Genomic DNA, 18,504 nt, shown 5'->3' with positions numbered 1-18,504 from the left:
ATTGCCCATAGTGTTAGGTGCATTAGTCAGTGGTAAATGTTGGGAAATGGGTCTGGGTGGGTTACTGTACGGCGGGTTGGTGTGGACTTGTTGGGCTGAAGGGCCTGTTTCTATGCTGCGGGCAACCTAATTTAATCATATAATACTTTGTCATTTTAAGTAATGCTGAATGGGTACTATAGTATAATGGGTTTGATACTGAGCTAGAAGTATCCAATAATCTTATCTTAGTCAGCTCCCAAGTTAAATTCAATATATCTGACAACTTAACCTCTGAAGAATTGCAAAGGAAACCTTGCAATTGGAACCCTATTTTACACGAGTGCACTCCATGTTTGTTTCCAAGCAGAATCAGGAAAATTCCCAGCTCCAAAAGCCTAATCCGGAACTTTGTATTTTTGTTCTGGGGAATGGGCATGCATGGTAGTGGTGGGTGACAGAAGTGGAATGGGTAGAAGTCCTGCCTTTGTATTTCGGCACTTCAGTTTTTTGTTTAAAATCCTCTGCCCTCTTTCATTCCCCTTGCCACTTTGTACCCCTTATTCATTCCCTACTAGCCTCTATGCTGAGCTGTGTCTCTTTACGCATCCCCATGGCTTCTCATACCCTTCATGTCAACCTGTGCCCTACCCCAAAATCCATGATTCTCATACCTGTCTGGCCACCTGATGGTCTTCTGAACCCACTCCCATAATCTTTTAAAACCCCTATTCCACTGGTGCCCTGTCACCCAACCTTTAACCCATTTGCTGTCTTAATGTCACCTGTGCACCCCACTACCACCTTTACAACTACCATACCAATTCACCCATTATCCACCTTGGACAGATCTTGTGATCTATGCTGAAATGTGATAAAGTTCTTAAGTATCTTTTAAAGAATTCACCATTTACAAAAAGAACATTCGGATGAAAAAGCCATTTACTCCTTTTAACTTTATTTTATCCCTCATTAAAAACAAGCATTATTCTTAGTTTCAAGTGTTTAAACCACTTTCAGCTGTCAGATTGTGAAATACAGGCATTCACTGTGGTAAGGGTAAAATTGTGAAATTAATCATCCATTCCTAATCCTGCAATAAGCCCTCAGGCATATGTCAACAGAGTGAAGTACTTTTTCTTAACCACTGCAGACTTCTTTTCTAATACATAAAGGTAGCAGTTTTAAATGCCTTTACAGCTCCCCTTTGACATCGTTTTACAGTGCTATTGACAGTTCTAATGTGTTTATGCTCATTTATGTCCACTTTTAACAATTCTAAAGGGCACCTTATCTCTCCCAAAGCACAGCTTTCCTCTCTCAAAGATGCCCTGGGACTGTGTCCAAAAACGTTACTGCTGTAAAGTACTTCAATAGTTTTAGACCTTCTCCTATCAAGTCTAAAGTGTATATCGTGTTATGGACATTCCACAAATGAGAATCAGATCAACCTGAGGTAGCTGCAATTTAACAAGGGCAACTGCATTCGTGAACCATGGCTATGCAACATGGAATCCATCCTCATTTGTACTCAACCCATGCAAAAATGTTGGTGCCACATACAGGAATGAAATTTTTAGATTCAGAGTTTTTTCAGTAACAATGAACAGGTTGTTGTCTTTATAGAAATTCACATTGAAGAGTCCAAACCAGAAAGTATGAATTAGAATATCTAATTATTGTAAAATCATGCACAGGAAGCAAATAGCGATAAAATACAGAATGCAAAACTGGTGAAGATTTTTATTTTAATTTTCCAACAAAAAAATTCACAACACTTTAAGACTCTGCAGTCAATTAGAAATTTACCTAAACCAGAATCTATTGTTCATAACTGTCTTTGCCATTTTTGTTAAGTATCCATTGGTTAAATACATCCATTTCATGCCATAATGAATGTTAGAGCCAAATCGATCAGTGAGCTACCAGTTCATCAAAACACATGGAGACGCAATGCAAACCAACAGCCATGTTTAACTCTGCATGTGCACAACTTGCTGTGCCAGATGCTTCCTTGTAGTGGTAAGTGTCATTCGCCTTATTAGCATGCAAACTTTGGCTATTAGGATTTATATTTGAAAGCTCTCACATTTAAAGAATTAAAAAGTCATCTTCTCAGTTTCACTTACATTGTGACAATAGCATTTTGAACAAGAGCCTCAGTTGTTAAGTATTTCAAAACCATATTGACCTATGCTTGAAATAATTTTCAGTGAAGATCTTTAGAATAGATGTATATTTTCATTTATCTATGTTATTTATATGTACAGATGGGTTTTCAAAGCTGAAAATGTGTTGCTGGAAACGCGCAGCAGATCAGGCAGCATCCAAGGAGCAGGAGAATCGACGTTTCGGGCATGAGCCCTTCTTCAGGTTCCTGCACTTTTCCAGCAACACATTTTCAACTCTGATCTCCAGCATTTGGAGCCCTCACTTTCTCCTAGCTGGGTTTTCAAACTTTTTTAAAGATTTTCTTCAAGATATTAGACTGCATGTTTGAAATCACACAGAGGTGGAGCTGAAAGATTATAGCTGGCATCTGTATATACCACGAAAGAAATACAGATATTTTTACATAATTGGTGGTTTACAAAGATGTTTAATTAACTTAATGACTATTGTCCACTACGTCATCATTGTTTCATAGCATGAATTCATGAACCACATTTGTAAATGTTTTATTGTCAGCTTGAATCTGGATAGCACTTTCACTCCTGCGTCAAAATGTTCCAAGTTTGAATCCCACTTTAGAGACTTGAGTGCAAACATAGCTGTGGACACTCAAATTCAGTACAGAGAGAATAATACACTGACAGAGAACAGGAGAGTTATTTCCAGTGTCCTGGCCAATATTTGTCTCAACCTACTTTAGTGATGTTCACTTTATCTGGTTACTATCAAATGGGTGTTTGTGAGAGAGCTTGTTGTGGAGAAATTGATTGCTGCATTTCTTATATTTGTTACTATACTTTAAAAATGTGTTGACAACTTTGAAATACCCAGTCAGCATGAAAAGCACAAAAGAAATGTTTTTTTAAATTTTACTTATACTAAACATTTAGTTTCAGCTGTGTCCTAACTTAAGTTAATGCAAGATAATTATATTTCATGTGGATTTTCTTTATCTTAATGATCAAAAGTCTGGAATGTACCTTACCAATATGGAGCTGCTTTTCATATTAACATTTTCTCCAGACCTCAATGTAGTTTATGGTGCTTTGTGGAATTCTTTGTGGAAAGAATACTACGCGATTTTCTTACAACACGAGATTGCATGAGAACAGAACTAACGAGCTATGTCAGAACCAGCTGTAATTGGTTTGATGAACTCTTGGGAAATAGAACTCAGAATGAAGTTAGTATAATTTAAAAATGTCACACTTGAAAATAAATGTTGACTGATCATTTTCAGCAACATCGGTACTGCCCAGTGAGAACTTGAAAAGAAAACATTGTATTAACAAAGTCTCATATATGATTTATAATTCAACATTTGTTTTGTCAAACTCATTACAGTGCATTAAACTACTCATTGTGTTGCCATTGATTTCCATTATCATCAGTACATTGTTGTGATGCTAAAGATATGTTTCCAAATTGTCTATAACAGAACACCAATATGCCCACACTAAATTCATGAAGAATTGCCTTGTACACTTTGATTTTGTAAAGCTTCTACTTAAATGATATACAGATAAATGTTCAGTAAAAGGAAACTTAATGTTGCAACAACATATTGCTTGCTTGAGGCCTCAAGAGCCTGCAATATGAAAGTGAATATTTTAAGAAGGTTCTGTTCGCCGAGCTGGAAGTTTTTGTTGCAAACGTTTCGTCCCCTGGCTAGGCGACATCATCAGTGCTTGGGAGCCTCCTGCGAAGCGCTTCTTTGATGTTTCCTCCGGTGTTTATAGTGGTCTGTCCCTGCCGCTTCCGGTTGTCAGTTTCAGCTGTCCTCTGTAGTGGTTGGTATATTGGGTCCAGGTCGATGTGTTTGTTGATGGAGTTTGTAGATGAATGTCATGCCTCTAGGAATTCCCTGGCTGTTCTCTGTCTGGCTTGCCCTATGATAGTAGTGTTGTCCCAGTCGAATTCATGTTGCTTGTTGTCTCAGGATAGCTGGTCGTGTCGTTTCGTGGCTAGTTGATGTTCATGTATGCGGATTGTTAGCTGTCTTCCTGTTTGTCCTATATAGTGTTTAGTGCAGTCCTTGCATGGTATTTTGTACACTACATTCGTCTTGCTCATGTTGGGTATCGGGTCCTTCGTTCTGGTGAGTTGTTGTCTGAGCGTGGCTGTTGGTTTGTGTGCCGTTATGAGTCCTAGGGGTCGCAGTAATCTGGCAGTCAGTTCAGAGATGCTCCTGATGTATGGTCGTGTGGCTAGTCCTTTTGGTTGTGGTATGTCCTCGTTCCGTGGTCTTTCTCTTAGGCATCTGCTGATGAAGTTGCGCGGGTATCCGTTTTTGGCGAATACCTTGTATAGCTGTTCCTCTTCTTCTTTTTGCAGTCCTGGTGTACTGCAGTGTGTTGTGGCCCTTTTGAATAGTGTCCTGATGCAGCTTCGTTTGTGTGTATTGAGGTGGTTACTTTCATAGTTTAGGACTTGGTCTGTGTGTGTGGCTTTCCTGTATACCCTTGTAGTGAATTCTCCGTCTGGTGTTCTCTGTACCATCACGTCTAGGAATGGGAGTTGGCTATTCTTTTCTTCTTCTCTCGTGAATCGGATTCCTGTGAGTGTGGCATTGATGATCCGGTGTGTTTTTTCTATTTCCATGTTTTTAATGATTACAAACGTGTCATCGACATATCTGACCCAGAGTTTGGGTTGAATTTGTGGTAGGACTGTTTGTTCTAACCTTTGCATAACTGCCTCTGCTATGAGTCCCGAGATTGGTGATCCCATGGGTGTTCCGTTGATTTGTTCGTATATCTGGTTGTTGAATGTGAAGTGTGTTGTGAGGCACAAGTCCAGTAGTTTAAGTATGCCGTCTTTGTTGATAGGTTCAGCGTCCTGTTTTCTGTTCTGTATGTCCAGTAGGTTGGCTATTGTTTCTCTGGCTAGGGTTTTGTCAATCGAAGTGAACAGTGCCGTCACGTCGAATGATATCATGGTTTCTTCTTTGTCTATGTATATATTTCTGATGATGTCCAAGATTGTATAGAGTGTTTGGATCCGCTGACCAGGTGTTTCAGTTTTTTTTAGATTAGATTACAGTGTGGAAACAGGCCCTTCGGCCCAACAAGTCCACACCGACCCGCCGAAGCGCAACCCACCCAGACCCATTCCCCTACATTTACCTCTTCACCTAACACCACGGGCAATTTAGCCTGACCTGCACATCTTTGGACTGTGGGAGGAAACCGGAGTACCCGGAGGAAACCCACGCAGACACGGGGAGAATGTGCAAACTCCACACAGTCAGTCGCCTGAGGCGGGAATTGAACCCGGGTCTCTGGTGCTGTGAGGCAGCAGTGCTAACCACTGTGCCACCATGCCGCCCTATTTCTGTTGTAGTTCTTTGGCCAGTTTGTATGATGGTGTCCCTGGTAGTGATACTATGGGTCTGAGTGGGATGTCTGGTTTGTGTACTTTAGGTAATCCATAGAATCTGGGGGTGGTGTTGCTTTCCGGTTTCATTCTTTGTAGGTCAGCTCTGGTTATCTGTCCCTTTTTTTGTAGATTCCTTAGTGTGTTATTTATCCTATTGGTGAGCTGTGGGGTGGGGTCAAACTCCCTCTTTTGGTAGGTGTTGGTATCTTCAAGTAGTTGTTGTGCTTTTTGGATGTAATCAGATTTATCTAGGATGACCGTCATTCTGCCTTTATCTGCTGGTAGTATGATTATGTTCTTATCGTTTCTTAGTGATTTCAGTGCTTCCCTCTCCTTGGTGTTGAGGTTATGTGTTTGTCTTTTCCTTATTATCATAGGTACGACAGTTTGTCTCACTGTTTGTTGTGTCTCTTCTGTCAGTCCATTGTTCCTGAGTGTGCATTCTAGTGCTGATAGGAAGTCTGCTTTCTTGGCGTCCCTGTGGTTGTAGTTGAGTCCCTTGGCCAGTATTGTTCTTTCCATGTCTGTGATCTGTCTGTGGGAGAGGTTTCTAACCCAGGTGTGTGTGGTAGTGTCCTCTTTGTTGTGTGTTAGTTTGGCCATTTTTTTCTTTTAGTGCCGTTTTTTTGTGGTGTGGTCCTGTTCTGTCCTATGGTGACAGCCTGTTCTATGGTCCGGGTCCATTCCTGATTCGTGGTTTTTGAAATTAACGACTTTTGGTGCACAATTTCATGTCTGTATTTGTGAAGTCGGTTGTGCGCGTCTGTGATCATTACCTGGATCATCCTGAATCTGTTCTGCTTGGCTGTTTCTCTGGCTTGTGGATTGTTGACTGGTGGTCTGTATCTGACACATTGTGGAAGGATTCGATTCTTTTGGCATTCATGCAGGGACCGGAGTTGTTCGTATGTGGTGCTTAGTCGGTTAGCGCAGGATTCCCATTTCCTGGCTTGTCTCAGTGTCTCTCGCCCGTAGGTGTTCAAAGTTTGTGCAAAGATTTGTAGCTCGGGTGCTCGTTGTTGTGGTTCTGTTCGCCGAGCTGGAAGTTTTTGTTGCAAACGTTCCGTCCCCTGGCTAGGCGACATCATCAGCGCTGATCCAGAACAGAAAACAGGACGCTGAACCTATCAACAAAGACGGCATACTTAAACTACTGGACTTGTGCCTCACAACACACTTCACATTCAACAACCAGATTTACGAACAAATCAACGGAACACCCATGGGATCACCAATCTCGGGACTCATAGCAGAGACAGTTATGCAAAGGTTAGAACAAACAGTCCTACCACAAATTCAACCCAAATTCTGGGTCAGATATGTCGATGACACGTTTGTAATCATTAAAAACACGGAAATAGAAAAAACACACCGGATCATCAATGCCACACTCACAGGAATCCGATTCACGAGAGAAGAAGAAAAGGATAGCCAACTCCCATTCCTAGACGTGATGGTACAGAGAACACCAGACGGAGAATTCACTACAAGAGTATACAGGAAAGCCACACACACAGACCAAGTCCTAAACTATGAAAGTAACCACCCCAATACACACAAACGAAGCTGCATCAGGACACTATTCAAAAGGGCCACAACACACTGCAGTACACCAGGACTGCAAAAAGAAGAAGAGGAACAGCTATACAAGGTATTCGCCAAAAACGGATACCCGCGCAACTTCATCAGCAGATGCCTAAGAGAAAGACCACGGAACGAGGACATACCACAACCAAAAGGACTAGCCACACGACCATACATCAGGAGCATCTCGGAACTTACTGCCAGACTACTGCGACCCCTAGGACTCATAACGGCACACAAACCAACAGCCACACTCAGACAACAACTCACCAGAACGAAGGACCCGATACCCAACATGAGCAAGACGAATGTAGTGTACAAAATACCATGCAAGTACTGCACTAAACACTATATAGGACAAACAGGAAGACAGCTAACAATCCGCATACATGAACATCAACTAGCCACGAAACGACACGACCAGCTATCCTTAGTAGTCACACACGCAGACAACAAGCAACATTAATTCGTCTGGGACAACACTACTATCATAGGGCAAGCCAGACAGAGAACAGCCAGGGAATTCCTAGAGGCATGGCATTCATCCACAAACTCCATCAACAAACACATCGACCTGGACCCAATATACTAACCACTACAGTGGACAGCTGAAACTGACAACCGGAAGCGGCAGGGACAGACCATTATAAACACCGGAGGAAACATCAAAGAAGCGCTTCGCAGGAGGCTCCCAAGCACTGATGATGTCGCCTAGCCAGGGGACGAAACGTTTGCAACAAAAACTTCCAGCTCGGCGAACAGAACCACAACAACGAGCACCCGAGCTACAAATCTTCGCACAAACTTTGAATTTTAAGAAGGCTCAGGGTGGTCAAGAGGAAATTAAGATCATCGCCATGGCCTTGGCAACTCTAGTCCAATGCTATTGTTTTAAGATTTGTCTTTCACAAAACAACTATTTTAACCAAGATCAAATGTAGAACAGCATGAGCATTATTTAATCTCCAGTAGTTTTTAAATTCTTTGTGCTTCGATTTGCTTATTTTTTACCTTGAGGAAGAGTGGATCATGTCGATTAACTCAGTTCCAGTCCTTATTCAACCTGGCAGCAGGAAATTTTGCAGCAGGAAAATTTACACATCTGACTTTAATTAAATTTGCATATCCAATCAAATAGTTATAATTAACCATCCAATTGATTGTATGGTTTGAATGTAATACAGATGTTACTAAACTACACTGTTATAGTCAATGAACACAAATAAAGATTTCTTTTTCATATAGTAATCACTGTCAACCAAGCCTTCCTTCCTTCAACATTGCAGGTTAATTTCTTCCTTGTATCCCAACTGAGTGCAATTACTATGCATGTCTGATTGCTGCATTTTTTTTTGCCAGCTGGTCACACTCAAATTCTTTTTGGTTGTAAAGTGTAAAACCTAATTATATATGAAAAGCATGCAGATAATAACAGCAGGCCTCACAAATACTAGAACCAAGAAAAATAAAGCTGAATGGTTACCAGGACGCTTTAAGTTGGACAAATTTTACTTTCCTTCGACAAGAATCAATGCCTTTTATAAGACTCATTTAGAAATAAAATTTGTTGGACTTATCAACTGTTTCTGAGTTGTAAAAGTGAATACAAAAGTCTACCAAAGGCTATATGGTTACATTTGGTAAGTTTTGTTTGTGTTATCAAGATTGAAGTAGGGGTGTATGAAATTAAAAGGCAGGGAGAGACCAGCCAGATCATTAAGCTTAACCAACACAAATAGTGGCGACAAGATCACAACAAAAAGCCCCATTCTTTCCACAAATGCAGCCCCACATCACTCTGAGCAGCCATGTAATCTCTGACAGAGCTTAAAATCAAATCCAATATGGAATGTCACTGCTGCCAAATACTTTCATGAGTCCATAAAATGGAGCAGATCAGGGCCATTCAGTCCATCGAGTCTGTTCTGCGTATCAATGACATCATGGCTGACCTGATGATCCTCAACTCCCTTTTTCTGCCTTTTCCCCATAGCCCTGGATTACTTTACTCATTAAAAATTTGTCTATCTTCGCCTGGAGTGCACTTCGCAACCCAACCTCAAAAGCTGTGTGAAAGACCATAAGAAACAGGAAATAGGGCCATTTAGCCCCTCAAGCCTACTCCATCATTCAGTAGGACCTTAGCTAATCTGACACACCTTCCATCCACTTTCGTGACCTTTCCACATAACCCTTGATTTTCCCCAGTAAAATAAGCTGTCTGTGGTGAAGAAGTCCATGAAATTCCTCCTTCTCTCTAAATTGGATGACCCTTTACTCTGAGCTTATGCTGCCAGTGCTAGACATTCCTACAAGGGGGAAAGCAACCTTTTCACATCTACCCTGTCAAGTTTCTGAAAAATCTTGCACATCCTGCTAAGATCTCCTCTCATTCTTCAGTACAGCCCCAAATTATTCAACCTCTTCTCGCAGGACAGCCCCTCCATACCCCAGTATTAACCTCATGAACCTTCTTTTGGTCTCCAAAGGGTCCAAAATTGTTCATAGCATTTTAGCTGGGATCTGACCACTGGTCAATTTTAGCAGGACCTCCCTTAAAGGCAAATATTCTGTTTGCCTTCCCAATTAACTTGTATGCTAGCTTTTTGAGATTTTTGCATGAGGATTCCCAAATCTCTCTGTGCTGTGGCTTTTTTCAACTTTCTTCCATTTAGATAGCATTCAACTCCTCTGTTCTTGCTGTCAAAGTGCATAATCACATATCTTCCCACATTATATTCCATCTTTCAAGTTTTTTGCCCACTTACTTTACCTGTCTTTATCCCTCTGCAGAGTCTTTGTATCGTGCTCACCATTTATTTTATCTATTTGTGTGTCATCTGCAAATTTGACAATAGTACATTCACTTTTCTCAGCCAGGTCATTAATATATATTGCAATTAACTGTGGTCCCAGCACTGATCCCTGTGTTAGACTACAAGCTGCCATCCTGAACATGTCACACTCCCAACTAAACCCAACTCTGTCTTTCATTAGTCAGCCAATTGCCAATATAATACCTCCAATACTTCTCACCTTAAGTAGCCTCATGAGTAGCTCTTTAAAAAATGTTTTCTGAAAATCTAAATGTATTACATCCACTGCATCCCTTTTATTTATTCCACTTGTTAACCTCAAAGTATTCTAATTAATATGTCAGGCACGATAACCCTTCTAGAGCCACGCTGATTCTACTTGATCATATTATGTATTTGTTTTGACATGTTAGTTTCCACACTCTGGATTCAGGTATTCTCGTCAAGACATATATTCATTTTTTCCACCTACACTTTAGAATATACCCATGTTTTTGGTGATTGTGCCCAATATTTGTGTCTGAAATTGGTGAACAGGCCTTAGTAAGCCCATCACCCTTCTGCTTGCTTACTCTAGTTAAACAACACCTTGGTATTAATATTCTCGACCTTGTTTTCAAATCCTTGTGTAATCTTACCCCTCCTACCTTAATACCTCCAGCCCCACAATAAGCTATGTGTGGTCCTCTGATTTCATGTCTCCTCAGCAACCTCGAGTGTAATTGCATCACCATTGTTGGCCAAGCCTTCAGTCGCCAGGGCCCTGCACTCTTCATATCCTCTATGCCCAACCTTTTCAGCTACTACATTTGGCGAATCTATTGAGCATAAACAAGTGACTGATTTCAATTTGGAACCATTTAGCATCATCTTTAGTCATCTGAAATAGAAATGTTGTTCATATTTCCCTTGATTACTCTATAATTTCCTTGCTGTTTACAGTGTTATACTGAACTAATTATATGATGTCAGTACATAGTTACCACATTTCAACTGAACAAAGTACAGTTGTGAGCTTATCATGGTGACAGACAATAGTAGTAAACAGATTGATCCAGTTCAACTCATCAATCAAATTTTGAGCAGCATAGTCATGCCTGGAATAAATGGAATGTAATTTGGAGTTATAATCTATATCAGTAATCAAGTGTATCATACCATCAGAAGAAAAATCTCCCTTTCCTGCTTTTGTGCTGTTTCCATTTCCTGTACTCTGCATGGATTTTCCAAATTAGGTCTAATTTGTGCTGTGGATTTATACTCTTTGAGACTTGGGTTGAAGCTTTCCAGACTTGTTTTCCTAATATCTTCATTGGTTGTCAAATGCAGTAGCGTCAGTCCCATCTGTCTGAGCCAGATTTAGGTCATGATGCTAGAGGTGAAGATACTTCATTTTTAAAATTGTCTACCCAGTCTATTCCTGGATGTTAGTCTTTCTCGTTAATTCTGTTAGGTCATAAATTTGGTGTAACATACCACTCAAGTTTTAATACCTCCCTTCAACGAGCACTAATTTAAATGTATTAGCGACTAAAATAGAACTTGAGTCAAAAGTATGTCTGTATTGGCTTTCATAGAATGTTTTGAGTACTTACTAACTCCCATTAATTGTCAGTAGAAGGTATCACCTAATAATACGAGTGTGTGCATACCATTCCTGATTCTTCTGTTGGATGATGGGTTCTGACTTAAACCTGTAATTATAAAGTTAAGGAACAGATCATCTTCACGTTAACATTCTTTCCTTGATCAGATGCAGGTATATTTGACATATACCATTTATTTCTGTTTATATTTTCCGACAATTAATTTGAATTTCTGCAACATCCATATAACTCAGCCTTATTTTTGGCAGTTTTTATAGTCACTGTATGCAATCCCTCACTCATTTTGATCTTGACTCAAACCAACATCCTCATTTTGTCTATTATGCCTAATTTTGGAACATTCCAAGAGGCTTAAACTTTAGTATAATATTTTTGTAATTTTGACTTAATTATTATATTGCTGCTTCGTACTTGTATTATGAATTTAAGTAGGAAGTGCCCCACACTGGTGCTACTTGTCCATCACTAATTGCTGAATTGTTAAAATTGATTCCAAAACTCTTTGGCTTTGTGACTTATTGAGAACTCTAAGCAACTTCTGTAACTTGTGCCAAAAGCTGTCTAGGTTATGGACTTTTTGCATATGTTTCATTAAATTGAGGTATTATTATATTGTATCTCTGTCTGAATCGTGTTTTTACATAGTTTGTTGTGATAGGGTTAGGTTTAGGGTTATTTGTATAAACAAGTATAAAAAATATATGGTATATCAATATTATCTCTTCTGCAGATTAAACATTTACATTAGATGTGCAATAAAAATGTAGCAAATTTAGAGAATGCTGCAAAATGTAAAGACGATGTGATTCTGTAATTATATATGAAAGCTTACATATCTGGTTGCACATGTTTGCTTTTTGTTTGAAGAGAACTTTTGGGCTAATTAATGTGTGGAATATATAGTCTAGAATAAGTAATGTGTTCGTGTCTCAGCCATCCAGTGTTAGCATTGCAGATTCTAAGTCACTGTAATAACAATCATGTTGAATTGTTTTTACTCTGCCTTGACCATTTACCTTACCTTGAACTTCTGATTGTCACTCCATTCCCACCCCACCATTTCTTGGCCTTGCTGGGTATTTTCTTCCGTTGTGCCAAATTTGTAATAAGAGGCACATATTCAAAATTCATTGCACTTAGCACCAGGTCAGATAGTGGATTAAAGAGACTTTCAGTTTTCAGTGAGAATGTCTAATATGTGAACTTACTGGGCTACACAGTTTCCAATAATTGCATTATCAAAACTACCAATTAGTTCTGATACGATAGAGTAATGTTTATTTTGTTCAAATAAATTCACTCTGACAATGAGTTTCTTTATCTTAGTTGTATGCTCACAGCAAACGTCAAGGTCCTGTCTACAAGAAGAGAATGACATTTGGAGGGTCACTGAAGTCGTTTTTTCTTATTCCTTCATTGCCTTACAGACCTAGCTGGCCATCTGCACAAGAATGTTACATTGTGTTTTTAAAAAAAGGAAAAGAATTATAAAATATTTCTCTTCTAATTAAAAATGTTGCACAAATATCTGTACTGTTTCTGTTTCCTGTTGTCCAAATTCTTATCAGTTCACAATTTATTACAGCAAGGGGAAAAATGTATCGCATGTCACTCACAAGTATTTAACCTTCATACTACGAAGAGTTTTGTCTTGTGTATCCATTCTCCTACTCTTCAACTTATCTTTAAATGTATAAAGCATAGCAACTGAAGTTTAACTACTCGTGGATTTTGCAGTCTTTGTCAGATTATGATTGCATGATGTATATAAAATCCAGGTCATTAATTCTGCAAATAACTCATTATCAAATTTTTTTCTTGATTTTAGTTTTAAAAGTTTTGTTTAAATCCAAACTAAAATGTGTGAAGTGAATTTCAGTTTGCTAACTGCTTCATTTCACTTGGTTGGTAACTTCAGTTTGTATGCTTCAATATGTATGTGAAATTTTTTTAAGGTATATATCTTCCTGCTGTTTGTTTATGGAGGGAAAATGTTCCACAAGCATAGGTTTTTCAGCATTAATTCCAAAGAAAATAAGATTACACTTGGTAGGTTTAATGATAATAGCATAATAATACCTGTTTTATTTCCTTTGTTTTGTGTTGTAACTCTATTAGTTAAGCATTACATTGATTCAGTGTAATAACAGTTTCTAATTCTTTGCAGCTGGTCTCAGAAGAAGTTTTCGACTGAGCAGAAAAGATAGAAAGACTAATAAATCTATGTATGAAAGTAAAAGAAGCGAACAGTACGACACAGCAGATGTACCAACATACGAAGAGGTTGTCTCTTATCAGCATCAACCTAATGAAAAGTACAGACTGGTAGTGCTCGTTGGTAGGTGCTATTTATAACTCGTTCCTTATTTTGTGGCTGGTTTGATAACCTAGTATTGATCAATTAATATAATAAAGTGAGTAGTTTTATTAGCAACTTGTTTTGAGAAATACAGTGCAAATTATTGTGCTGTTTATGATCAGTCGTCTTGAGACTCTCAATCAATCCCAGCAATGTTCTCACTTGAATGTGTAAACTTTGTTTTTTGAGACATACATCATGCCACAGGGTTCACTTGACCTTCCTGCCACAGCTTTTTAGGCCTTGGGCTAATTCCTGGATGTGTATCTCTGACTTATCTGGTTTGTCCATTTGGATAATGTGCACCTTGATATTCTTATGCAATCAAAATTCGTCAACATCCGAAGCCTTTTGGATGGGATAGACATTTTTATTACTGTTTATGTGAGAAAATGCTTCTTGTTTTCAATGTTCAGTGGCTGAATTCTTGTTTTAAGATTGTCAATTTGTTCTGGATTATCCAACCAAAAGGAATAACTCCTCTGTTTCCACCTTGTCGAGTCCATTTATCATTTCAAGTAACTTGATTATATTACCTCTCAAACTTCTGAGCACAAATCAAATTTATGCAACTTTCCTTAAATAAAGTAGCTTACATTTTTAACAAATTTGTTTTAAATTTCCTCATTAGTTACATTTTATATTTACAGTTTCCAGCTTTTTGAATTTGCTATAGATTTAAAAATCGTCTCTTTGTTTACCTTTGCCCTTCAGGCCACCTCTCAGTCTTTTATTTTCGAGAAATAAGATTCCCAGCCTCTTCATCTCTATTATGACCTCTCAGTTCTGGTCTTACCTTAATACATTTTTGTTTGCATCTTCTCCAATAACTCGACATGGTTTATTTTACTGTAGTGATCATAATCTTCCAGTCCTAAAAAGTTAACATGACTTTTCTGACCATAAGACATAGTAGCAGAAATAGGCCATTCAGCACATTGAATCACCACATTTCAGTGAGAAAATGGCTAATCTGATAATCAACTCTACTTTCCTGCCTATTCCACATAACCCTTGCTTTTCTGAATGATTAAAAATCTGTTTTAGTTTTGAGTAAACTTAATGATCCAAACTCAACAGACTTCTGTGGAAAGAAATTCCACAGATTCTCTCCCTCTAAGAGATGAAATTCCTTCTCATCCCATTTTATTTGTGTAATCCATTATTCTGAGATTATGTTGTCTGGTTCTAGACATTCCCACAAGGAAAGCAGCCTTTCCACATCTATCCTTTCAAGTCATAGAGTCATAGAGATGTACAGCATGGAAACAGACCCTTCGGTCCAACCCGTCCATGCCGACCAGATATCCCAACCCAATCGAGTCCCACCTGCCAGCACCCGGCCCATATCCCTCCAAACCCTGCCTGTTCATATACCCATCCAAATGCCTCTTAAATGTTGCAATTGTACCAGCCTCCACCACTTCCACTGACAGCTCATTCCGTACCCGTACCACCCTTTGTGTGAAAATGTTGCCCCTTAGGTCTCTTTTATATCTTTCCCCTCTCACCCTAAACCTATGCCCTCTCGTTCTGGACTCCCTGATTCCAGGGAAAAGACTTTGCCTATTTACCCTATCCATGCCCCTCATAATTTTATAAATCTCATAAGGCCTCCGACGCTCCAAGAAAAACAGCCCCAGCCTGTTCAGCCTCTCCCTATAGCTCAAATCCTCCAACCCTGGCAACATCCTTGTAATTCTTTTCTGAACCCTTTCAAGTTTCACAACATCTTTCCGATAGGAAGGAGACCAGAATTGCACGCAATATTCCAACAGTGGCCTAACCAAAGTCCTGAAGATTCTTGTATGTTTCAATAATGTTGTCTCTCATCCTTCTAAATTTCAATGAGTACAGGTTCAATCTACTTGAACCCTCTTCAGAAGACAGTCTCTCCATAACTGGTGTCAGTCTAGTGAATCTTCTCTGGACTCCGTCCAATGCCAGTTTATCTTTCCTTAGACAAGGGGCCTAATTCGTTTAGAGTATTCCAGCAGAGGTCGGGGTAGTGTCTTGTGTAGTTTTAACAAAACCACCTTTAAGTTTCTTTTAATAAAGGCTAACCTTCCATCTGTCTTCCCTAATACCTGCTGAACGTGGATGTTAGCTTTTTTTTGTGACATTGAATGAGGGCTCCCAAATTCCTCTGTTGTGGTGCTAATCAGTCTTTCTTCATTTAAATAATAATCAACTTCTCATTTTTTCCTGTCAAAGTGGATAACCTCACATCTTCCAAGTTTTTCTTACTTGCCTAGCCTGTCCATTTCTCTCTGCAGACTCTTTATGTCATACTCACCACATGCCTTCCCACCTGTTTTAGTATCTTCTGCAAGCTTGGCTATAACAATTCACTTTTCCCATCCAAGTTACTCATGTATTATGGATAATTGCTTTCTGCTTTCAACTCGGCTCTTCCTTTGAAAATGATCTTATCTTTGTTCTACAATCCCATACAGGCCTTCATTATCTCTCACTTAATTATTTTGGAATCTGTTTGGCAATTAAAGAAGCATTAGGCAAACTTATTATTTTGTTAAAATCTTCCTTTTGTCGTAGCCCGAATTTGATGTTAACCATAATTTTAGAAATTGTATTTCCAGTACCTGGGCCTAAATCACCGATATAAATGGCAAACAAAGCAAGAGCAGGGGCTAACTTTCATCAGGCTCCCCTTCCTGATATCCAGCCTCTGTATCAGACACGAAGTCCTGTGATTGAAGAACATTCCTGGAGGTGACAAATTGGTGCATGCCACGTGGCAATAGTCTTACCTGCAGTTGTGTTAATACCAGTGCGCTGAAGCCCTGAAGTTATCATCACTTAGCTTCTTAAAAGCCTCAATTCAGGCTTGAAATGTCAACCATTGACTCTCTTTTCGAGAAATTATTTCTGATGGAGGTGGGAAGACAGCGGGCTTCAATTACAACACCACTCCACTCAATTAAGTGCCTTTCCTGTCTCCAAGCTCTCGGCCAGCAAGAGCCAAATATTCTGTGATATTTTGAGTATTTGTAAAAAAACATATTTACCGTACAAGATTATTAGACTCATTAATTCTGCATGACAAAATTATCAGGAGAATTGTTCTATCGAAGTGACTTCTTTCTGAGCAACAGCAAATTTCAGCTTTATTAGGGTCCAAAGAATGATCCTCATTGGGATTTCTGTTCTTTTCTCCTGCAATACTGTAAGGTTGTTTCAGTAATATTCAACTAGAAGAATATCGGACATGCAAATCAGTACACACATTGGAATTTAAGACCAGTCTGAATAATATGTTGATCAAGAAGTGTTGGAGCCAGAAAACCATGCTGGAAAATGTACAGTAGGTACTAACTGTTTTTGGCTCCAGGTGCCTCTGAATTGGCATCGTAGCCGGCCCTGGCTGCTGGAATCCTTTGGAGCTTTTCTGAATTTTTCATGAAGAATTTCAGCTGTAATTACTTGTGTAGGGTAGGTGAGGAGGCAATGCATGCTGCAAGTAAAGGCACCTCCTCCCATGCAACATATTTTAATGCCTTTTTCATATTTTACACACGTTGGAAAGAAGAAGAAAGCTTATTGTCAAATTACTTCTCTCTTCCATAAAATTCTCTTTAAATTTACCAAAGAAAGATGCTGTGCTTTTTGATGATTTTTTAAAAATATATTACAGGTTTATTGAAACACAGAGATTAGTTTTTATTTTGCAACTTAAATAAACTAAGTTTTGGTCAACAACAATATTGTTGATCTGGCCAAATCTCTTATTAGGTAGTAAGGGACTGGGAGAAAACATGCAGGCTAATTTCACCTTTATCTTAAAGACCGAAGAATATATTATGAAACAAAGCAAATTTTGCTGGCAACCATCTTTCCATTGGTAATTTCTTAAGTATTTCCTGTCAACATCTGCTGTGCATCAAGGAAGCCCATTCTGAAGAGGGGTTGAATTCAATTATAGAAAAATCCATCAAAGCATTTTCCCTTTTTTCTGAAGCCTGGAAGGATGCAGTTCTCTGATCCAAGAGTGTAAATGTGTCTGTCTGTGTGTTTCAGAATGACAGGAGCATGCAAGAGACAGAGTCTGTAATTGAAACTGCATTAGATGACTGCTTGTTATATTGCACACTGATGGCATAAGTCAATTTTTTTTTTTAAATCATGCTAAACTATTCTCCAGAAGTGGCATATTATTACTATAACAAGGTTGACTGGAGAATTGTAGCCATATCGCATTGCAGTTTGTAATGAATGATTTGCTTCACACATTCAAAAACACCAGCATCTCCACATCATGTCTATAAATGCTTGACAGTTTAGCTCAAAAATAATTATTTGCTTTAGAGGTTTCTTAGTATTCTAATGTTCCTGGATTTTTATTGTGCCAGGCGTTTCTTCCTTCTCCATTTTTGGAATCCAGTAGAGTAAGAATTGGTGCGATCCAAATAAAAATGCACATGCAAAAACAGAAATTGCTGGACAAACAAGTCTGGCAGCATCCATAGAGTGAAAACACAGTTAATATTTAGAATTCAGTTATCCTCCTTCAGGACTTTACTGAATAAAATACACCCAGTTTGTTTTTAGTGGTACTGAGGATTTTTCTTACTTTGGCAAACCCATCACA

General features: G+C 38.9%; 1 protein-coding gene across 12 annotated transcripts in view; it reads left to right on the top strand.

The window, feature by feature from the left end:
- mpp7a (MAGUK p55 scaffold protein 7a) overlaps nt 1–18,504 on the top strand; it is a 493,705-nt gene that overhangs the window by 401,693 nt on the left and 73,508 nt on the right. For all 12 annotated transcript variants that reach the window (XM_087987461.1, XM_087987462.1, XM_087987468.1 and 9 more), the window contains one exon: nt 13,704–13,874. In XM_087987461.1, coding sequence (XP_087843587.1) covers nt 13,704–13,874 — 171 coding nt within the window. The remainder of the gene's footprint in view (nt 1–13,703; nt 13,875–18,504) is intronic.

Source organism: Chiloscyllium plagiosum, unplaced genomic scaffold (genome assembly GCF_037043375.1).
Source record: "Chiloscyllium plagiosum isolate Xiang-an unplaced genomic scaffold, Cpla_swu_hap1 HiC_scaffold_5, whole genome shotgun sequence".
NCBI classification, from domain to species: domain Eukaryota; kingdom Metazoa; phylum Chordata; class Chondrichthyes; order Orectolobiformes; family Hemiscylliidae; genus Chiloscyllium; species Chiloscyllium plagiosum.
Note: the sequence above shows the minus strand (reverse complement) of the source record. Positions and strands in the feature narration are given on the sequence as shown.